Here is a 22,337-nt window from a genome sequence, read left to right on the forward strand (position 1 = left end):
AAACTTACAGCAAATGCGCAACATCAGGTCACCCTTAGCTATTCTACATTTCCAATCCAACAAGCAGTATTAACATTTTCTGTATATTAAGTAGGTGCAAAGCAAAACACATTCAACAAGGCCATGTCTCTAAATACTTCCCTAGAAAGGTGTAAAAGGTGGCATTGGTTACAAACAAATAATCGATGCAGTCAGGGCCTGCAACTAATTTAAAGTGGCGAGATGCATTTTACAAGATAAACACTATTACACTTCCATGAAGATAGGGTATAGTGCAGATCCTACTTGAGGACGCTACAGTTACCAATATCCGGAACTTATAGATTCTGCGTTAACGATGAAAAAAGACAGATCACAAGCCCAGTGGCTGTATTGTTTTAACGGGATCACGCGTTAATTTAAAAAAAAACATTTTTGGCTATTGTAACTTGAATAAGCGAACAGAAACCTCACTGGACACGAGCCAGACGACGTTTCAAGTGCCATTTAAACATGACATGTAACAACCTGGAGTTCGGAATTTTTAAAAAAACCCAGCGGATTACCGGTCCCAACAAGCGTGTTGATCCCTGGGTGGTAGTTACAGATGGGGCTCCCGGCGCCCCAAGCCGGGCCGAGGAACAACCATCTTACCTTTCCTCACAGTCTTTGTAACAGAAAACGACACTCACAATGTCACTGAAGAGCAGGCGGCTCGTGGTGGATTCACATTTACAACTTGGCGCCTTAGCCTCGCGCACGGCCGTTTACTGCTGGGGGCGCGGTCAACCTATGACATTTGACTTCCATCCCGCCGTGCTCCTCCGGCGAAGCTGGTCAAGGCCGGAGGGTAAAGTTGCGGTTGTCTGGTCGTTAAAATACTGATAGCCATTAATTTACTCGGTGGCCCACCTTCGCGATTGTACCGCGCTTTACATCGCAGTGAGTACTTCTGTGCTGCGGGCAACATACCGGAAACTGGGACACCACCCCCGCACAACGCTTCGTGAGCTTCTTTAAGAAATCGCCCGCTGCCAACATGGCCAACGAGAAGACTGCGGATGGCATTCAGGCGCCTCTGCCAGGGCGATGCGGGTACTTTGTGGAAAAGAAGAAGAGATTTTGCAAAATGATTGTTGCAAAAGGGAAACGTCTTTGTGGGGAACATGCGAATACAGCGTCAGACACTGAGGTATGGCAATTCTTCCGTCAGTAGGAAAGGGAAATGAACAGTTGCCCTCCATAGTCACTCTCGTGTCTTGCATTTATATGGTGCTTTCACCATTGAACATTTCAAAACCGATCTGAAAATGCCGTATCAGACTCAACGTTAACTTTGTTTTGCTGTGCATTGATGCTGCCAGACCTGCTGAGTTTGTCCAGCATTTTCTGTTGTTATCACAAAGCCTTTAATACCCAGCACATTCGAAATCGAGTCACTTGCAGGACGCGTTAGTTAATTTGCTGATAGCAAGCTTCCTTAAACAGCGGTATGATTGTTATGTGATAATGGGAACTGCAGATGCTGCAGAATCCAAGATAACAAAAGTGTGGAGCTGGATGAACACAGCACGCCAAGCAGCATCTCAGGAGCACAAAAGCTGACGTTTCGGGCCTAGACCCATCATCAGAGAGGGGGGTGGGGAGAGGGCTCTGGAATAAATAGGGAGAGAGGGGGAGGCGGACCGAAAATGGAGAGAAAACAAGATAGGTAGAGAGGAGAGTATAGGTGAGGAGGTAGGGGAGGGATAGGTCAGTCAAGGAGGTGGGATGAGGTGGTGGGTAGGAAATGGAGGTGCGGCTTGAGGTGGGAGCAAGGGATGGGTGAGAGGAAGAACAGGATGGGGAAGCAGAGACAGACTGGACTGGTTTTGGGATGCAGTGGCGGGGAGGGGAGATTTTGAAGCTTGTGAAGTCCACATTGATACCATTGGGCTGTAGGGTTCCCAAGTGGAATATGAGTTGCTGTTCCTGCAACCTTCGGGTGGCATCGTTGTGATTGTTATGTCTCCTTGTTTCTATAAATTGGACTTAAAATGCCGGAATTTAATCCTGTCTACTTGTTGGTACTCTGCTTATGACAGGTAGACATTGTTATGTATGTGGCAGTGCAGGGTATTTATTACACAAAACATAGACTTTTTGTTTTGAATGATATAATAGTGATAATGACAACTTTGACTTTTCTGATGTTGATTGTCAAGTAATGATAAAGATACCCAGGATAACTCCCCCTCTTGAAACACTAGAGTAGTGTTTTGCAGCTTTTGCAGCCACTTGAGGAGCAGATGGGCCGTGGTTTATCCTTTCATCTAAAAGTTGGGCATCTCCAACACTGAGGCATTGTTGCACAATTACAGGTAGCTAAGTTGAATGGAAAGCTGGTTTGCGATGCAGAGTGATGCCAAAGACATGGGCTGAATTGCTGCATCAGCTGAGGTTGCCATGAAGGGCTTTCCTTCCCAACATTTTCCTTCACCTGAGTAATCGTAACCTACTGGCTAAAGAACCACCAGCCATTTCTCCCTATTGAGTAGCCCTTTGATTAGTAGGACTATGACTTTACCTTTACAATACTATGTAAGTTTTGACTTTTTAAGAAGATATTTTCAAGCAAAAGTTACATATAATTCTTAAATGGACCAAACAGCATGGCACAACAGCGGGAACAAGTATTGAGTTCACTGATCATGATCATACTGAATGGCAGAGCAGGCTCTGGGCTAAATAGCCTACTTCTCCTTCTATTTTCCATATTCCTGATTTTCATACCAGAAAGGGACTTGAACTTGGAACAATGAGACTCAGGCACGAGTACTTCAGACTTAGCATGGCTGACAAATTAAGCCTTTAAAAAGGATCCACTGTAAACATTTATTTTGTCTGGTATATTTGATAACTGAGGAAGGTTACAATAAATTACAAAGAAACAATCATAAAAACTTGCAATACAATGCACTGCTTGTAAGAAATGTGATATGTAGACCATCAAAGTTTGTTGTGCTAATTAGTGAGATCTTGGCTGATCACCTACCTCAGCACTCTTTCCCAATCTTTGCCCACATTCCTTAATTCATTTAGTACCCAATTATATGTTAAATTTTCTGGAGTGTTATCAATGACTGGTCATCCTCCGTTCTCTGGGGCAGATCAAACAAAAGGTTCAGAATGCCATAAAGTTCTAGATGGCTGACAATGCGGTTTTTGACTGTAATCTTGTATGTTTGTCATGTTCAAGTCACTGTATGATTCCTTTTGAAATATTGGTAAACGTGAATAAGCTTGTTTTGTAACAACTCTAATTTGATAAGTGTGAGGTGTTTGATTTTGATAAGAATCAGGAGGCTATGTAATATCTGGAAAAATATCTAAATGAATTGCAAGAGCAAAAGATCCTAGATATACTGATACATGCCATTAGAATGCATAGCATTTTAACTAAAGAGTGTGGTGTTCTGATTTTATTTTCTGGTGACAAGGCTCCATAGCTCCCATCTACAGGTTTTACATTGGTTTCTTTTCAGTATCACACCACAATTTTTAAATTTAGTTTTACCAACTATTCCCCCATTTAGTGTTGTATGCAAATTTTAGAAGTTGTGTTTCTTATTCCAAAGTCTAAATTGTTTACATTATTATTACCAACAGTGATCCAAATTCAAAACCTTCTGGACCCTTACTTCTCACCTTCCACAATTTTGAATATTCTCTGCTCTTTTTACAACCCTCTTTTCACTCTGCTTTCTGTCTTGCAGCTAACTAATTATCTGTTCTGCTGCTTTCCCCCTGACTCTGCATGCTCTGATCTTATTTGTTGGTCTGATATGTGGAACTTTACTGAAAACCTTTTGGGAATTTAGATCTATCACATCTTATGTGATAAAGATGATCTTTATCACATTATCTTTATCTACTCGCTGTTACGTCTTTAAAGAATTCAATAAGGTTGGTAAAACAAGTTTTGAATTCATGCAAAATGTTCAATATTAATTTATTTTTACGTTTTCCATTTTATCCTTTTTATAGGAGATTTCATCATCTTTCCTAGCACAGTTGACTGATCTAATTCCATGAATGTATTCTATCTTAAAAAGAATATTTATTTTAGAATTATAAATAGAATATTGCCAGTGGTGTGCTGGCAGTGCATTGTTTTCTAAAAATTGTTAAAGATCCCTAAACGACTATATCTTCCTAGATTGTTTTGAGAATACAGATACAATCCATCTGAGCTAGGTATTTTATCATTGTTTTGAATGTCACATTATTTCTAATGTCACCTTCCAATTTCATGTCCATCTGATTTATCTTCCTGATAATGCTGAAGCAAAATAATTGTTTAATATTTCTGAAGTATTAATTTTAGTGCTAATGATTTATCCTCATCATTGAAGTCCTTATTCCTGCCTTGTGAAAAACTGATTGTTGAGATTACAGACGATTAATTAAACCACCAGGTAGCAAGTTACAGTTAATTACAAAGATTCATAGTTTTAGTGGACATCAAAAATTATGCATTTTGTCACAGTCCTGTTCGTTTGTGAGACGTTGCACTTCGTCTACAATTTAATTCAATATTTATCTATTAATTTTGTGATTGCACCAAAAAGTGAACAATCTTCACTAGATTTGAAACACATTATGAAAAGTACTGATCAACATGGATCACTAATTGAAAACTGGAAATCTAACAACTGTTAATTATAAATTTTCTAAGGGATAAAAGTTTCAGTAGTGCGCCTATACAAGTTAATTCTTTAAAAAATTCCTTGCAGGGTGACAAACAGAGAAGAATTCCATGCCCACTTGATCCAAAACAGTAAGTGCAGAAATTAATCACTGTGTGTATGTCTTAACTATAGTAAAGATGAACTAAGTTGTCAGCTTGTTTCAATTGATAGCACTTTCTCTCCAATTGAGAAATTTGTGGATTTGAATCTCACTCCAGTCTTGAATATTAAAGTTAGGCTGATACTGTAGTAAAATACTCAGTATGAGATGTTAATCAGAAGTTCTGACTACGACATTAGTGTGTTAGGTCAATATTAAAAATCCAAATGCACTAATAGGAAAAGGCATTTAGAGATCATATTAGAACTTATTAACCTATTACCAGACCTTGCATCATCAGCAAAGTGCACCCCGCTGAGCAAAAGAAGTGCATGGAGAAGAAACCATCACTCAAACTGAATGGTGGAGGCATGTACAAGGAATTCTGTGTAGCTTGGACTCCTTCATGATTCTAGTGGTGGATGAATCAATTGAGATGGTACCTGATGGATAGCAGAACAACATCGGCGTGGTAGTTATTCAAGAGAACAGCATTATTATGCTGGAAGCCTTAGAACAAGTCTAGTGAAGGTATGAGATAAGGAACACATAAATACAAGTGCTTTTTTCTTGTGTTCTTTGTAAAACCTTGATCTTGCACAACTACTGGAGTTACCCTTTTATTATAAACAAATTTCATTTGATCCAAAAAGATTTTAAGAAAATTTGAAGAACAATAAGGCAATTAGCAGCTTTTTGATTTGAATGTTTAAATCATGTAGAGGAAGGGAATTATAATGTGTTCCCATTTCCCCTTCCCAACTTGATTTGGTTATTGCCTCTTGCAAGTTTCTGTTGACAAATAACACTCACTACTAGATGAATCAATTGTTTTAACAAAATATTAAATTTGGAAATGTATTGAATATGTTATTGTACTGTAGCAGCAGTAGAGACAATGAAGGTACAATGTAGAGTCCAGGGAGAAATAGAAGTAATAAAGTATCTTAGGGGAAAAAGCCTTTTTGGCCAAATAGATCTTAAAAATGTCACAATACATGCTTCACAGTGTAGTACGTACTACCTAATCCAGAGAACAGACTTGTGTTTGGATCATTAAAATAAGGGGACAAATAATAAACAAGTAAAATTTGTGGAAGCTTCAGGACTGCAAAAAAGCCTTTATGTGTAATATCAAAAGGATGTCAGCGTTTGAAAATTGAAAAGTCATTGGGAGAGAATAACATTGTCCTGGCCAGAGGAAATAATAGTACTGAAGATGTAGAAGTTAGTTGCTAAGGAACAAATACCATTTCCAGTGTAAAAGTGGTCTGGTAAGTGCAAATAATGTATTTAAGTTTTAAGTAATATTCCTGTTCTGACCAATTAGAAAGCATTGTGTATAATTCACAATTTAAGCAACAACATATCAAGCCTCTAAAGACTCTGTAGAAAGCTTTTTTATTGATGCATTTTAACTGCATAAATTTTTTATTGGTCTTTGTATTGTTTATATTTACTTGTTTCCATTTTAAGTTGGTGTGTATGACATATTGTTACCCTTGTCTCCTCAGAGGAGTGCACGTTGTTTCTTATGCATACGAGAAAATGATGAGCAGTAAAAGATCAGTTGATCTTTTCTACACACAATTGCTGGATTATCATAACTGGACATAACCTTAAACCTGTGTAATTTTATGGGAGAGGCAAAAAGACAACCTGGCTTGGAGAGCAGTAATAAGTTGTGAAACATGAAAGAAAATAATATTAAAGTAGAATTGTCTACATTACTATGCAAAGCATTTGGAACCCCCCTCGCCAGTGATCTGACTTTCATGGGGCATTTCCAGAAATAATGTGACTATCAGTGAAAACATGTCAGTTGAGGGCACTAGATACCACCCATTCAGAGACATCCTTGCCTCTCTCCTAGTTCCAAAAAAAAAATTAATGTATTTTGGAGAAGAAGGGTATGCACCAACTTTTGGTGCACCAGATTATTGAGCATGTTACTGCTAGTGTGCAATCAAGCAAACCTGAGGACAATGAAATAGTCAATTTGCAATAGTCAGTTGAGTCAAATATTCTTGGCGGACCAGATGATCTTTTCAGTAATCTGCCCACCTTTCTTTGTGGTTTCGATGTTACTCCCATCCAAATACCATGCTCGAGTCATTAAATAGATGGGTCTTACCAAAGTTTTGCAGCTAAGTTTTCATAATTAAATGCTTAGAAGCAAGATCAAATATTTTGCATCTAGATGATATGATATTATTATTATTATTGCGTTTATTAGGTTATTTATCTTGTTTTGTTGCACAATAAACATGAGATTGTGTGATGTGGTTATGTTTTACATGCCTGTTTTAATATCCTATTAGTTCTGCCAGGTGATAAGATTATGTCACCTGGTTACTATGAGGACCAAGGACTCCGAACAAATGCTACAAAAACCCAATTGCCAGCTTTGAATATTAAGGTAGAAGCAGCTGGCCTTGCTAGTACAGACTTACTAACTCAAACTCCAGACACTGAGAGAGTAACCTGAACTAGAACTGCTGAAATCAACAGGGTAAAAGAACGTGATCAGAGATAATGTGAACTGCAGATGCTGGAGAATCCAAGATAACAAAGTGTGAAGCGGGAAGAACACAGCAGGCCACGCAGCATCTCAGGAGCACAAAAGCTGACGTTTCGGGCCTCTCTGATGTAGGGTCTTGGTTTGAAACGTCAGTTTTTGTGCTCCTGAGATGCTGCTTGGCCTGCTGTGTTCATCCAGCCCCACACTTTGTTATCTCTGTTAGCCACAAGGCTAAACTGTTGGTGGGCACACATTCTCTGGTTGTAGAAACAGAACTCGTGGATACTTAAGGACACTGGAGGATTGAGTCTACTGAATTCACTAAAAGACATCACAGGAGTGGACCTTGTTGCTGAAAGTCAGCTCAGGAATTCTCAGAAAATTGAGGGAAATAACTTAGAGTGGATATTATGACTTGGAAGCTGAGGGTAACAGTGGATTAGTTCTGCAGAGGTTACAATTCTATAGAATGCAGCGTGGTATCTTACACATGGTTTGAAGTTATTGATCGTGTTAAGAAACAAATAAGGACTACATTCCGTAGTTGCCTACTAAGTACTAGTTGCCCACTAAGTGATTTTTAGTTGATTTTGATTTTAGTTTGTTTGATACAATAAAAGTTTTAATATTTGAAATATGTCATCAGATTCCTTTAAGTCCACTTCTAAAAATGCATATCTCTTTACAAGTATTGGTCTGCATGAGATGAGAAGAACCATTTGTAAAAGGAACAAGACGGCATAGATTTAAAGTGACTTGTGAAGGAAGCAAGAGAGAAATGAGAAAAAAAACTTCTTCACTTAGCATTGTAGTTAGGCCAAGGAATGCACTGTGTGGAATTTTGATGGAGACAGGTTCAATTGAGACATTTAAGAGGACATTGGATGATATTTGAATAAAATAATATGCAAAGGTATGGTGAAAAAGCAAGGGATTGGCACTAGGTAATGATGCTTAATTAACAAGCCAGTGTAGGCATGATGGGCCAAATGGCTTCTGTGTTATAACATCCCCGTGATACCTTAAACATAAATAAAGTATGAATTTAATCATTTCAAGCTATTGCCTCGTTGTAATGAAAAAACAGTAATTACTCTTCAATGTTGTATTTTTTCTCCATTGGCATTTATTTGCATAAATTAATTTCTTTCAGTGTCTTTGATTATTTTTTGGCAAGTCTTAAAAGTTATTCATATCAGAATGGTTTGGTGTAACAGCAGTTTGCCATACTTTGTGCTTTTGCCACTTTGTTCAGGCACTTGCCTGCACTGGCTTTCACTCCTTCGTAATTAATCTCTCTAGCTGACAATTCTGAAGAAGTAGAGTTACGTATACCACTGTCATTCCATATGTATTAATATTTCAGATAAAATGTTATCACAATCAAGGTAACTTTGAGGTCATTGTTTCTAAAATTCAGGGATTTACTGCTTTTGCAGGCATACGGTTTGAGGTCATCTATCTATATGTGTTACAAAGGACTGCTTCTATTTTAAATCTAGCTATTTTAATAAACTGCCTGATAATAACATGGATATGTTCCTATTTGCCACAAATTTCATATTTGATTTGTGTATTTGTAGGACACACCAAACCTTGTGTCTCTAACCATTTCTGTTTCTTCTCTGACTCGATCTTTAGGCAATTGGTAAGGTCCTGGGGAGTGTTGCAATGCAAAGAGATCTAGGAGGGCAGATGCAATTCCTTGAAAGTGAAGTCACAGGTAGACAGGGTGGTGATGAAGACATTTGGCACACTTGCCTTCATTATAGGAGTTGGAATGTCATGTTGTGGCTGTACAGGGCATTGGTGAGACCACTTTTAGAACACTGCAAACAATTCTGTTTGATCTTCTATAGGAAACATGTCATTAAGTTCGAGATCATGTAGAAAAGATTTACAAGCATGTTGCCAGGACTGGAAAGTTTGAGTTATAGGGAGAGGCTGAATAATGCTGGGTTTTTTTCTGGACTGTCAAAGGCTAAGAGGTGAGCTTACAGAGAGGTTCATAAAATCATGAGGTGCATAGATAGGGTTAATAGCTAAAGTCTTTTTCCTAGGGTGTGAGAGTCCAAAACTAGAGGGCATAGGTTTAAAGTGGGAGGTGAAAGATTTAAACAGCTGCCAGATGAAGTGGAGGTGGGTACAGTTGCAACATTTTAAAAGGCATCTGGATGGGTATATGAATAGGAAGATTTAGAGGGATATGGGCCAAATGCTGCCAAAGGAACTAAGTCAGATTGGGATGTCTGGATGAGTTGTACCAAAGGGTCTGTTTCTGTGCTCTATGATTCTATAATAACATTGTAAATAAATGTCTACATTAACATTCAACAATATTCAGCTTTGCCATCATTTTCCATGGCAAAGTTAGGGACTCAATTACTAGGGGTCACGATTCCAAGGTGAGAGGGTGAAAGTTTAAGGGAGATATGCGTGGATAGTTCTTTACACAGAGGGTGGTGGGTGTCTGGAACGCATTGCCAATGGAGGTGGTAGAGGTGGGAATGATAGCGTCATATTTAAGATGTATCTACACATACATGAATGGGCAGGGAGCAGAGGGATACAGATCCTTGGAAAATAGGCAACAGGTTTAGATAGAGGATCTGGATCGGTGCAGACTTGGAGGGCCGAAGGGCCTGTTCCTGTGCTGTAATTTTCTTTGTTCTTTGTTCTTGTTGCTGTCTGATCTCAGTTAATGGATGAGCCAGCATTTTCTGCAGTCAGTTTAATACTGGCAATACTGAAGTTATTCCTGTTCAACTCCTGCTTCCAGATTCATTCCTGATGGTTACATCTTCACTTGTGTCAAATAGTGTGTATCCTCTGTATACAACTTGACTCTGAACTGATGTTGCTGGCAGACTCATTTTTTGTTCAAAAACATACTTTGTTACTATTTTCTTCAAATGTGGGACATAAAAATTGCAATAGGAAGATTTCATCCCTTATTAATATTTTATACTTAATGATAGATTAGCAAAGAAAAATGTGTTATGTTACTTCAGTTTCATCTCTCTGTGGGCATATGTAAAAATATTATATAATTGATACAAAAATAACAGCAAAACAAAATAAAGCATCATAAAGAACTAGCCACTGAGAAGCCATAACACAAAGTTCATTTTTTTCCCAGCACAGTCAATGAAGATAAATTAGAAAAACATCTGAAAAAGTGTAATTCAAGGGAAAAACCCAAACCTGTAAGTAATCATTTTTTAAAAATCTGCACAAAGCACTCATGAACTTTTTGATTTTATTCCACTGTAGAAAGTTTGGCTTTTTATTTTATTATCAATATTTTGGAATGTCTGACAAGTGTCAGTCAAAATCATGTAAAGCACCTATAATTGGTAAAATAGTCAATGTAATTATGAGTTAATGAGGAAGGAGCACCATCATACTGAAAGCCCATGCATTTACATAGCCTTCAGTCAAGTCAGGTGGACAAGAAGCTGTAGGTGGAAGAGTTAAGAGGAAGGAAGTTGAGAAAGATAGTGTTCTCGAGTTTGTAACATTGCACAGATTGAACTATTCTTTCAGAGTAGCAACTATAAAGGGTAAGAAAACCCAAATGTGATGTGTTCAAAATTCTATATATATGTAGTTATTAAGCATGTTCCCAACAGAATAGAGGATGAATTGAAACAGAATTTATTGTTGTGGTTGCTTACAAAGTACACACTGAATCAATTGAAATGTCAGGATTAATATTGGTGGGATTTTGAGAGACAAGGATATCAAGGGATGCGGAGAAGAAAGGTACATGGGATTAAGTACAGCATGAAGTGACTGCCAGAAAGACAAATTCTTTCAACAGTTGTGGTAAACTAACTTACCATATTCAGAATCTTACAATGAAATGCATTATATTGAATTGCTGTAATCTTTTTCTGCTCCTTGTTACTCCTGCTTTGTATTGCATATTCCAGGTTTACTATGTTAAAGACATAAATGGGGGTTATGCAGATGCAATGGAGACATCCACACAACAGGTACAGCTTCCCATGAGGTGAAAATCAGTAGTATTCTAAAATGTTTAACTTCTTTTTACCTTCAGTAAAGCAACCTTTTACTCCATCTTTTAAATATATTCAAGGTTTCTATTTGTGCTTTGTCCAAACAAGAACTGGAGAAACTGGTTAAAAAGCTCCTAACGGCAACAAGCAGTGAGTATGATGTTGTGTGTGTGCTTAAAGGAAAGTGATATTAATTGAAGAAAAATATTTAATTTGCATATATTGTCCCTAGCATTATGTTTATGAAAACAACAGCAGAAATATACTTCCTACAATTGCAACAATTTGGTCCTTTTGAAAATAAGAAAGAATGCTATAGTTTCTTCATAGGAATATTTAACCCTCAGATCACTCTATGGATTAGTTTAAATATTTTTTAGCCTGGTTGCTAGAAGCTGAGAGATGTGCCGCCTGAACGTCAGGATGGGGGTGAAGACCTAGGAGTTGAGACAGACAACCTCACTCTTCATGAAACATTATCTGAGAACAAATCATCATAAGTGGCACCTGTGTATTCCAGAACTATGACTAGCTTTCCTCTTCCAGAAGGCAGCATCTGAAGCAGACTGGCATTGAGTGGAAAAAAAATGGATTGATAATTCAATGAAATATTGTATACGTAATTTTTTAAAAAGCGATATCACAAGAGGCTTAACATCTCGGTTGTTCAGCACTGAGAATCAATCACATCAGAATAAGTGAAACCCAGAAGAACAAACTGAATATCCCTCCGAACTGTCTACGAACCTCTGAAAGGGTGCATTGGAGATGGCAACATTGTTTAGCAAGATCCTTCCCTACCATTCCAACGTTGCTGCTTTAGAACCTTAATGACTGGTATTCCTTTTCTACTCCATTTAAAATACCTTAGAGAATTTTGTGACTTCATGTAATGAAGTAATAGTTATGATCCTATTGAATTAGGAACCTAAAATCATTGGAGAAAAAAGGTCTTTCACGATCTGCTGCTTTTAGCTGTACTGTGCAAATTTACACTATTTAGATTGGACAATAAGAAGTTGAACATACAGTCCTATAACTGAGGCAAGAATGCGACCAACTGAATTACAGCTGACACCTCATAAGAGCTTTGAGTTGGAGAAACACAGTTGTTGCAACATGGTGCTGAGTTAAGTGAGGCAGAAGACGATTTTAACAAAAGGTTGAGAGTTTCAAATTTGAGGCATTGAGGAACAGGATTGATAGTTTGCAGAGTTTAACGTTATTTAGGATATGATGAGTTTGAATGATAAGCTAATAGAAGATGTAGCATGAGTTTGGAAATAACTGAAGCATTCTTGAGTGGTTCAGATGGCGATATTCTAAGTTGAAGCAGAGGCTGGGGATGGAAGTAAGTTTTTTTTTGTGATAGACAAGAAATGTGATAGACAAGTCCGCTTGAGGTCAAATAGTAGGTCAAGGTTTCAATCAGCGATGAACAATCTGCTTCAGCCTGAGACAGTGATTGGAGAGTGGAATTAAAGTACTGGTAAGGGGACAGAATTTTGTGGGGTTGATTAAAGGCAATAAGTTTGGTCTTACAAAAATTTAATTGAAGGAAGTTGTTCTCATGCAGGATTTGATTTTGGACAATCAGACAGACGCCATAGAAGTGTCGAGTGATGATTTAGGTAGAGCTGAATCTGAAACTGCCAATCTGGCTGCTTGGGTCATGTTTTTGGATGATGTTGTCAAAGAGTAGCATGTGGATGAAGAATAGAAGAGGGCCAAGGATGGATGTTTGAGGACACTAAAAGTAACATTGTGGGGTTGGAAAAAGAAACCATTGCAGAACGTTTCCTGGGTACAACAAATCGTTAAGAGTGGAATCATGTGAAGAAAGTTGCACTTAGCTGGATAACAAAGACGAGACATTTAAGGGAGACATGTTTGACTGTTAAAGGCTGCAGGGAGGTCAACAAGGACAGAGGGCTTGTGCACTGTGGTCAGACAAACTGAGGATGTCACTTGACGAGGGCTGGTTCAAAAGTGAAAACTTGATTGAAGAAGAGCACAGATATGGGAAACAATGCCTTTGTTTTCTTAATGATGGACTCGCAGCCAAAATTTAAGTGATTAACTGAAGGTGTTATTTAGGTTTTCTAAATCTGTTATTCATTGACTGCAGGTTTGAATTCTAAGCTGACAGACCAAACATTAAGTCACGAAGCACTACAGGAAGCTTTGAATGATCCAAAAAATGGAGATTTTGCCTTTAAACATTTGAAACAGCAGGTAGGATATAGCAGTACACATATATATGATTTTAATTAAAAATAGGTTTATGTTTAGCCATTATGTATAATTTCTTAGTTCCATGGGAAGCATTAATTGTGCTGCATGTGTGATTCCTACTGTTTCTGAAAAGCATCAAGAACTGCAAGAGTGGGTAAATAGCTCTGTTTCTTCTCTATATACATAATTCTACTTACAAGAAAGAATTTTAAAAAAACATGGCAAAATGTGTTTTAATAAATTCATTTCTCTTTTTACTGGATGCACTAGCCATTGAGAATTTCTGTAAAAATATAAACTTCATGTACTGAGGAAACCCTTTACTCATCTTACAATTGAATTATTCCACCATTTGTTGATTCACATTGTCACCGAATCTGTATTTTACATGATTTTAGTTGTGATCTCCCTCAGTCACTTTGTCAATTCCTGGTTCAGAGCAGTGATACTACTTGTAGCACTTCTTTAATCGTTTCTAGTTTAACTAAATCAGTAGAAACTGTGGAGATTGGGCTTTGGATCCTCTTATTCTGGATGACTAACTAATTTAAACATCTGTATCACTCTTGGCAAAGATATCGTGACAGTACATATTTTTATGGTTTAGTTGACATCCTGAGCAGTTAATCCATAGGAGATTACGTTGTCCTATTCCAGGCTTCACTTGCTGGTAATTTGGAAAGAATGGGCTTGCTTGGATCTAACAGATGTTTTGTGGAGTTTGGTGCTGGTCGAGGCAAGTTGTCCCATTGGATAGATCTTGCTTTACAAGATGCCAAGAATGTTTACTTCCTCCTTGTGGAGAGAGCAACTACACGTTTCAAGGTAATAGTTTGCTGCAATCAAGCGATTAAATATTGACTATTTGCTTGCAATAATTTTCTAAAAATCTCAGGAAGTTAACTGGGCAAATGTAACATTATCTCTTAAAGGTAGATGGTAAACATAAAAATAGAGGCTCAGTGTTTGAGCGACTTCAAGTTGACATCAAAGATCTCAGCCTAGGCAAGTTACAGTTTTGTACACTTCCAAAATAATTATATTTTAGTTCTCTTTTCAAACAATCATCTTAATCAGTATATTGTTGCAGGTAGGGTGCCTCTTCTTGCAAGAAAAAGACTACCTGTTGTTGGAATCGGCAAGCACTTGTGTGGAGCTGCTACAGGTGTGATTGAATTTAATGAAATCTTTGGGTATGAAAATTAAATATCTTATATTTGTCATTCAGCAGCCTCCTGCACCATTTGTAAATTGTATATTCTTTCGAGTATCACAGAAAGTAACACTTCATAGCCAAGCCTTGCAAGCCTCGGTTCTGTTGTGAGTCCCAATCCTCATTTTAACAAGTATTGTCATCTTTCTGTTACTAGCACTAGCTGTAAGACATTCATAATTTGTTGTTAATGGAATTATGACATTGTCTGAATAACCTTGTAGGATATAAAATATTCTAAAATTTGATATTAATAGAAATAAGTTGATGCAGATTGTTATTGAGAGATGACATGGAGGGATGAAACAACTGTTTGGTTCATCAGCATTACTAGCTCCTGCCCAGATGTGTACTGATGCAGATACAAAACATTGCCACTTTTGACAACACATTGTTATCTATCAATAAATTAACCACTTTGAATTTAAAATGAATACCACAAACTCTTCCTGAAAATGGATATAATATTTAGAGCAGGTGTGGACAGCTTTTCTTGGCTTATTCGTAGATGGTAGACATGGAGGTTAACAGCGGTTAAGGTTAGGCTGCAGTGCTCAGCTTATGTCCAAAGATTAATTTATTGCTGTTGTTATCAAATGTATTAAGTAATAATCTGTAGCTAATTTTAAAAAGTGAACTATTAACCCTTATGTGCTGAGGTACAGTGTTACAGTGTTATAAATATACCAGATCAATTTAGTACTTAAAGTTTACATCTAAACTTCCTACTTACTTCCATATTTATGGAATTATAATTAACATTTCTAAATAATTTCATAGAGCCCAATGTTCTTGGAAAAATCACATTAAAATAAAATAGTATGAAAAGAAAGAGAAATCATCTCAAATTTTACCTCTGTGAGGTTACAATAAATTTGGAATACATGCACTCTTCACATATGCACTTTGTGACTTCACACAGTATGCTTGAATGCTTAGTTAATAAGCATTTTGAGTTCAATGACTTCCATTGGCAAGCATCCTAAATCAGATACTTCATCTGATACAGCAAATTGAATCACACCAGGACAAATCATTACCTTGCTCATCAGGTTGGCACCAGGCATAAACAGAGATTCAAACTGGAAGGTTTCCATTGGTTTACTTTTACAAATTAAACAAGTAGGGGCTACTTTATACAATTGGCATCCTAATGCTTTCCTTCTTTAAAAGGGTTAATTTTCTTTTGTCTCCTCATTAAATCTTAACAAGCTTTGACATACATTTGAATCACACAATATGGTACATAAATGCATTAGTCACTTGCATAGTTCAAATATATAGACATTTTCATTATTTTAAAATTCAGCTATAAGCTACTTCTGTGCCAAGTATGTCTCAGCATTATAATCTCAATTAGTACGAGAAATGTCAACTTTTCTTGTAAATAACACTTGCTGCATTTGTTATCTTCTTCATGTATACACTTTTTTTTCTTCCTTACTAGCCAAATATATCTTTGTTGTTAAGTCTTGTCTTTCTAAATGGTTATTTCACCATTCATTATTCACAAAGCTTCTGAATTGGATTTCAGTATTCTCAGCAATCACTGTGCAGCACCAAATCTGAAACAGTGATATTTCTGCAAAGTGAAAAGCGTATGCTTAATATATTGCAACAAAGGCCCAAATGCAATTTGTCAAGAAAGATTTCTCCAAAGTACAGCCACCCAGATCAGATTGGAGGAAATTGTTTGCTTTAAGTATTTGCATTTGTAACTACAAATTCACATTAACACCCCAAAAGTAAGAAACAAGCTGGGAACATGTAATATTATGCAAGTTATTGATAGTCTGTAATGTTTTTAAATTAAATTACACAGACCTTGCTTTAAGATGTCTCATGGAAAGCTACAAAACAAATTTGGAAGATACTGGCAAGGAACCACCAGAAAAAAGATTGAAGAGTGATGAAATGTGCACGATAGGAGATCACAAATGTCTTTCTAATTGTACTGTAGATAGTGCTGAAAATAGAAGTCCAGTCCTGGGAGTTGCTATTGCACTGTGTTGCCATCACCGATGTGAATGGAGGCATTACGTAGGCAAGGAATTTTTTTTTTCACAAGGTCTTGATGCAGAAGATTTTAGGATCTTTCAACGTATGTCAAGTTGGGCCACCTGTGGAATGAAACAGCATGCGAGTGGTGTGGGTGAGACAGAATTTGACAAGGCAAACCAGAAAGAGCAGTTGGAGGACCACAATTTTGAAGAGGAAAGTTTCACTTATGATGGGTACGTGTTTAATTATCTGATATTGCTATACCCATATTTTAGAAACTTTTAAAGCAGTTGCACACTTTACAAATGCATAGACTGAGTTAAAATTGCTCGTGCCACAAATCCTCCCGTTATGATCCCAACTAATGTATTAATAGACAAGTCAGATCCCAGACTGAAAAGCATATTTAGTTCTCTTCTTATTCAACTAAGTTGTCTCTTGCTTCAACACAAGCACACAAGCTCCAGATTTCATTTTAAACAGAAGTTCATATTTAATAGGAAATAATAAAATCTAACTGTAAATAACACTTTCAAAGATTTTGGAACGCACAGTAAGAATATAATTCTTCATTAATCCCTTTTAAAGTACTGAAGCCCACAGAGAATTCTCTTCCCTGTCCCATATGTAGGTTTGATTTAACTGTTACCTTCAATTCTCAGTTTTGGGACTTTGGTAGCCTTTTCATTGAGTATTCCACATCTGAGCTTAGTCGTTTCAGCTTCAAATAACCCCTTTAGGTTCTAACCAAAACTTCTGGTCTGGAACTCTCAAACTAAACCCCTACATTGAAGTAACCTTATTTCCTAACTTCTTTGAACTAACTCCTTTCTCTTAGAAGTTATTTCACATGTCCAACTTTAGCCAGGATCTCTGCAAACAAAAAAAGCATTTTTTTTAAAAAACAAACTTTTAAGGCTGTGACTTTTTCCATAGATCCAATCTTGATCTTTCTAACAATGAAAGCTAATGCTCTTCAGTGTCTTCAGTGTTTACTGCCTGCTCGCAAAACTCTCCCACGCAAACAAATTCCCATTACTGTTCCAAGAAGTCTCTCCTATTGATTTAAATAAAACATGGCTCCAAAAGTACACGTTAATCACTAAACCCCTCATACACAGACCAACACACATAGTTCAAAACTCAAACTCTAAAATAAGTGATATTAATATAAATTACAATGTAAATCACACACCTCACATCACCACAGTGATCTGGAAAGTTGAAATTTACGTACTGTCAACTCTACTTAATTCAAAGTCCAAAGATTTAAATTGTCATTCCAAAGCAAAAATTGAATAAAGCATGCTGACTTCTCTAAATTCAAATATTTTCATTCAAAAGTATCTATGAATTAAATAAGATAGATTTGTTATTAAAATCACAAACAAACAAACTCATGACTTGCTAGACTCAGCATTTTGTTGTGGATGTGTGATAGCACTGTGGCAATGTGTTAAAGTGTAGACATCCATATTTAGCAGAGGGTCACTTCAAAGCAAGCAGCACCCTTGAGCTTTTTTTCTAAGTATATTGCTCCTACCATTGTTCCAACTGAGTTTAGTCAACTCCATATAGAAGTATAACCTGGACTTTTTTTAAAATCAGAATTTCCTAGTGCTGTGCTACCTTGGGGAAGCTATAAACTATTTTCTTCAGACATTTGTATCCAATTATTTTCAAATAATTTCTAATTAAATGAGAAAGCATGGTCTTTATCTGAGCTGCCATTTTACACCGCTAGTCCATACCAATTAGTCTTTTTTCCTATATATTTTTGCACATGACAAGGAAAGGGATGACTCATAGCATGATTGCATCTTGTCAAATGTATTGAATAGTACATCAGTTATATTTCTTTCAGTGTACAACCAAATTTGTTTTTGTCCTTACCTGATCCAGCCTGAATGGAACCCCAGATTCATAGCAATGTTGTTAACTTTTAAGTATGAAATGGCCTAGGTAACCATTCCGTTAAAGGGCAATTAGTAGTGGGCAACAGATGTTGGCATTGCTGGTGATGCAGCCAACTTCACCCAGAAGTGCCAGTTAGATGATCCATCTTGTCTTTGTTCTGATGTAGCTACCATCATGCATGCCTGTTTTCTGCCAGTTAGAAACACACTATGTGGTATTAAGAAAAAGCTGCAGCATTAGATAACTGACTGCTGTTAGCCCTGATAGCATCCTGGCTGTAATATTGAGGACTTTTGCTGCAGAACCAGTTGTGCCTAGCTGTTCCAGTACCTCTGCCCACAAAGTGGAATATTGTCTAGTCATGTCCCAAAGGAGAAAATGCAGGACAAATCTAAACCACCAGACAGTTCTCAATCGTCAAACTGATGGCATATGATGTTGACATGTGAGCAAGCATAATTACCAGGAACTTGGAACCAAACTGAGATTTGGTGCATATCAGGCTCACTTGTCCATAGATGCCTTTATGAACTTGATCTAAATATTATAGAAAAGCTGAATTCCAGAGGTGGCGAGAGGGACTGACTTCAATATTCAGGTAGTTTATAGCTAAGTATGACATCAAGGAGCCCTAGTAAAATTCATGGCAGTGGTAATTAAGGATACTGTCTATTTGGTGGAACCATACCAAGCATCAAGGATCGTTTAGTAGTTTGAAAACAATCATAGCAGTCTCAAGACATAGCTGCAACAATTCCTCATGGTAGCCTCCTGGGTCCAACTATCTTAGTAGTTTCATTAATTACTTTCTCTGCATTATAAGAGCAGAAGTTTGTGATATATTTGCTGAAATCTGCACAATATTGTACACCATTCACAATTTCTCGAATGCTGAAGAAGTCCATGCCTGTATTTTTTAAGGGTTTCTGGGTACAAAATCTTTTAATTGACTTCTTTAATAATCAATGCTGGTCTTGCTAGCATGACATCCAAATCTCACGAATGAACTTTTTAAAAATTAAAATAGAACAAAAGATCAGTTACCTGAATAGATATCTCAGCTGTGAAAAGAAGCTTCTCTTCCAGCAAGTATCACAGACAACAAAAGGTTCAAAACCCGTACCATACATCATTTTGTTTGTGATATTGCCTAATCACGAGTATGAAGACAAGTAATCCCACTTTCGCTGCACAATAAAAGTATGTTATTTTTCAACAGTTCCATTTTTATTTATCTTAATTCCTTATCAGGACACTGACTGTAGAAGAGAGAGAACATTTGGGTCATCTTTGCAAGCGGCTGATAGACCAAGGACGGATCTACTACTTGAAGCAGCAAGGATTTGATTCAGTTTTGCAGTATTACGCTAGTCCCAGCATCTCTCTAGAAAATGTCCTGCTCACAGCTATTCCTGTTCCAAAGATTCAATAAGAAGTGACTTTCAACAGATTGATATTGGTAAACTGTTAAACAAATTTTGCTGAAACATTCCTCATACCATTATCTATTACACAATAAGTTCCACTTATTGGCCTGTCATTAATTCTTCTTGGATTCTCTTTGTCTTGTGGTACGTTTGTATTATACTGCACAAACAAGACTAAGTTTCAGCAATGTGATCTCATTTATTTGGTGTCTTAAATCTCATTTCACATAAAGGAGGTCCTTTCATAATTTCACAACAATATTGAAGAATCCACTCAAGTTTATGTAAATTATATATATTTAGCAGTGAGTTGTGGTCTTTTAATCCAGTATTTGATTTATACACAAGGCAACTTGATTTCAGTAGGATATTTCAGCTTCAATTGTTACAGACAGTTCTGACGTATAAGTTTTAGTTTTGCCTGAAAGACAAAATAAATAACTTTTATTGTTTTCATTGATTTGTGATATGCTACTTTGTAGACAATTCATTTGCTTATGTCCCGTAAGGAGACATTTCCTCTATCCTCTACCACATTATTTACAACATTGTTACAAATTGTACAACTCTTAAAGCAATGTTTTCTTCATGAATGATTTCCATTGTAACCTCAAACCAAGTTAAAGTAAATGTCCTATCTTTTATTAGTAAGTGCTGAGTCACAAAACTATGTAGGTCAGTCACATAATTCTTCTAAAATTAAACTGTCACTAGTGATATACTAGCACAGTTGTTAAAAGAAAGTCCTAATTAATCCGGCTAGACTTTTAATTTATTCAGGGGGAAAAGGCTTCAATGGTTAGGCCAGCATTTATTACACCTCCCAGTTTCCCATGAAAAGTTGGGGTCAGCTGACTTCTTGAACTGCTGAAGACCATTTGGTGTAGATGTACACACAGTGCTATTATGGAGTGCCAGCATTTTGAACCAGTGAAAGTGAAGGAACAGTGATGTAGTTCCAAATCAGAATGGTGAGTCACTTAGAGGGGAATGTAAAGGTGACCTCAGTCATTTTAGATACTAGTGGTCCTTGATTTGGAAGGTACTGTCTAAGGAATCTAGTGAACTGCTACACTGCATCTTGAAGATAGAACACATGCCTGCTACTGAGCATTGATGGTGGAGGGAGTGAATGTTTTGAGGATGTTGTGCCAACCAAGTGGGCTGCATTGTCCAGGATGGTTTTAAAGTTTGTACGTTGTTGAAGCCGCACTTTGCAGGCAAGTAGAGAGTATTCCATCCCAGTCCTGATTTGTGCCTTGTAGATGTTCAGCAGGCTTTGGGGAGTCAAGTGACTTAAATGCTGCAGGATTCCTATCACTGACCTGCTCCTGTAGGTAAAATATTTACATGACTATTCAAATCCAGTTTCGGTCAAAGATAACCTGCACCCACTTACCCAAGGAGGATGTTGATGGTCTACTTAAGTATTTAAGAATTCGTAAACGGTGCTGAACATTGTTCACTGTTAATAGCACATCCCATTTCTGACCTTACTGATATTTTCTAATAAACCCATTCAGAGAACTTATTACACACCTCCTGACAGGTGGAATTTCTACCTGGGTCTCCTGACTTGCAAGTAAGGACACTACCTATGCCACAAGAGCCCTACTTCTGAAAGAAGGTCCAGGTTAGGTGCCTCTCTTGTAGCTGTACTGGAATAGCATGGCTAGGGACACAGCAAGTTCTATAGCACAAGTCTTCAGTACTATTGCAACAATGTAGTCTGCAGCATCTTCTGCCTTCAGCCATTTCTTGATTATCATGTAGAGTCAACTGAATTGCATGTAGACTGACGTCTGTAATGCTGGGGACTTCTACATGTAAGTCAATTTTATTCCTCAGGCACTTAAATTTTGAGTACTACCATGGATATCCTCACAACAGTCTGGTAAATTTATTGTGTCTTTTTCACTTTTAAAGTCAAGGTTATCTGAATAATATGGATGTGTTTAGAATTTTAGCAGTGTTTCACGGTGTAACTGATTTCAGTATAATATACACTGTCTGTAAACATTAATCTCAATTTTTCATATGCAGTAAAATAAATATTTGAAAATCTATCACCAGCCTCTTTCTATGCTATTTTTCTTGATGCAACGTAACATGGCCTGATTTGTTAAAAATATGTTCACTTGTATTTAGTGCGAAATAAATATAAATTGAAAATAAAAGGCAGTTTTACTCAC

At 37.1% G+C, this 22,337-nt stretch overlaps 2 protein-coding genes and 2 pseudogenes across 3 annotated transcripts in view; 2 read left to right on the forward strand and 2 right to left on the reverse strand.

The window, feature by feature from the left end:
* LOC125456554 (spindle assembly abnormal protein 6 homolog) overlaps positions 1-949 on the reverse strand; it is a 32,726-nt pseudogene extending 31,777 nt beyond the window's left edge.
* Positions 642-22,305, forward strand: trmt13 (tRNA methyltransferase 13 homolog). The gene is made up of 11 exons (XM_059647813.1): positions 642-1,171; positions 4,755-4,798; positions 10,470-10,536; positions 11,266-11,328; positions 11,433-11,502; positions 13,481-13,587; positions 14,245-14,412; positions 14,520-14,596; positions 14,682-14,752; positions 16,623-17,034; positions 19,970-22,305. The coding sequence occupies exons 1-11, from the start codon at positions 1,019-1,021 to the stop codon at positions 20,148-20,150; spliced, it is 1,413 nt and encodes a 470-aa protein (XP_059503796.1). The 5' UTR covers positions 642-1,018; the 3' UTR covers positions 20,151-22,305.
* On the forward strand, positions 5,112-5,335 carry LOC125456556 (small nuclear ribonucleoprotein G-like; annotated as a pseudogene).
* lrrc39 (leucine rich repeat containing 39) overlaps positions 10,940-22,337 on the reverse strand; it is a 36,137-nt gene continuing 24,739 nt past the window's right edge. The window contains exons 7-8 of one of the 2 annotated variants that reach the window (XM_048539787.2): positions 19,763-20,566; positions 10,942-16,920 (exon numbers count right to left, since the gene is read on the reverse strand). In XM_048539787.2, coding sequence (XP_048395744.1) covers positions 20,505-20,566 — 62 coding nt within the window. In that variant the 3' untranslated portion in view covers positions 10,942-16,920; positions 19,763-20,504. Of the gene's footprint in view, positions 16,921-19,762; positions 20,567-22,337 lie in introns of both variants that reach the window. The other variant, XM_048539788.2, reaches the window with a different exon arrangement.

The sequence above is a fragment of the Stegostoma tigrinum genome, chromosome 8 (assembly GCF_030684315.1).
Source record: "Stegostoma tigrinum isolate sSteTig4 chromosome 8, sSteTig4.hap1, whole genome shotgun sequence".
Classification (NCBI taxonomy): Eukaryota; Metazoa; Chordata; class Chondrichthyes; order Orectolobiformes; family Stegostomatidae; genus Stegostoma; species Stegostoma tigrinum.

Coding starts and splice junctions, on each gene's coding strand:
- trmt13 (XM_059647813.1), top strand. CDS start 1,019: ATGGCCAACGAGAAGACTGCGGATGGCATTCAGGCGCCTCTGCCAGGG. Junction 10,537..11,265: donor CAAGGGAAAAACCCAAACCT/GTAAGTAATCAT, acceptor TGCATATTCCAG/GTTTACTATGTTAAAGACAT. Junction 11,329..11,432: donor TGGAGACATCCACACAACAG/GTACAGCTTCCC, acceptor AATATATTCAAG/GTTTCTATTTGTGCTTTGTC.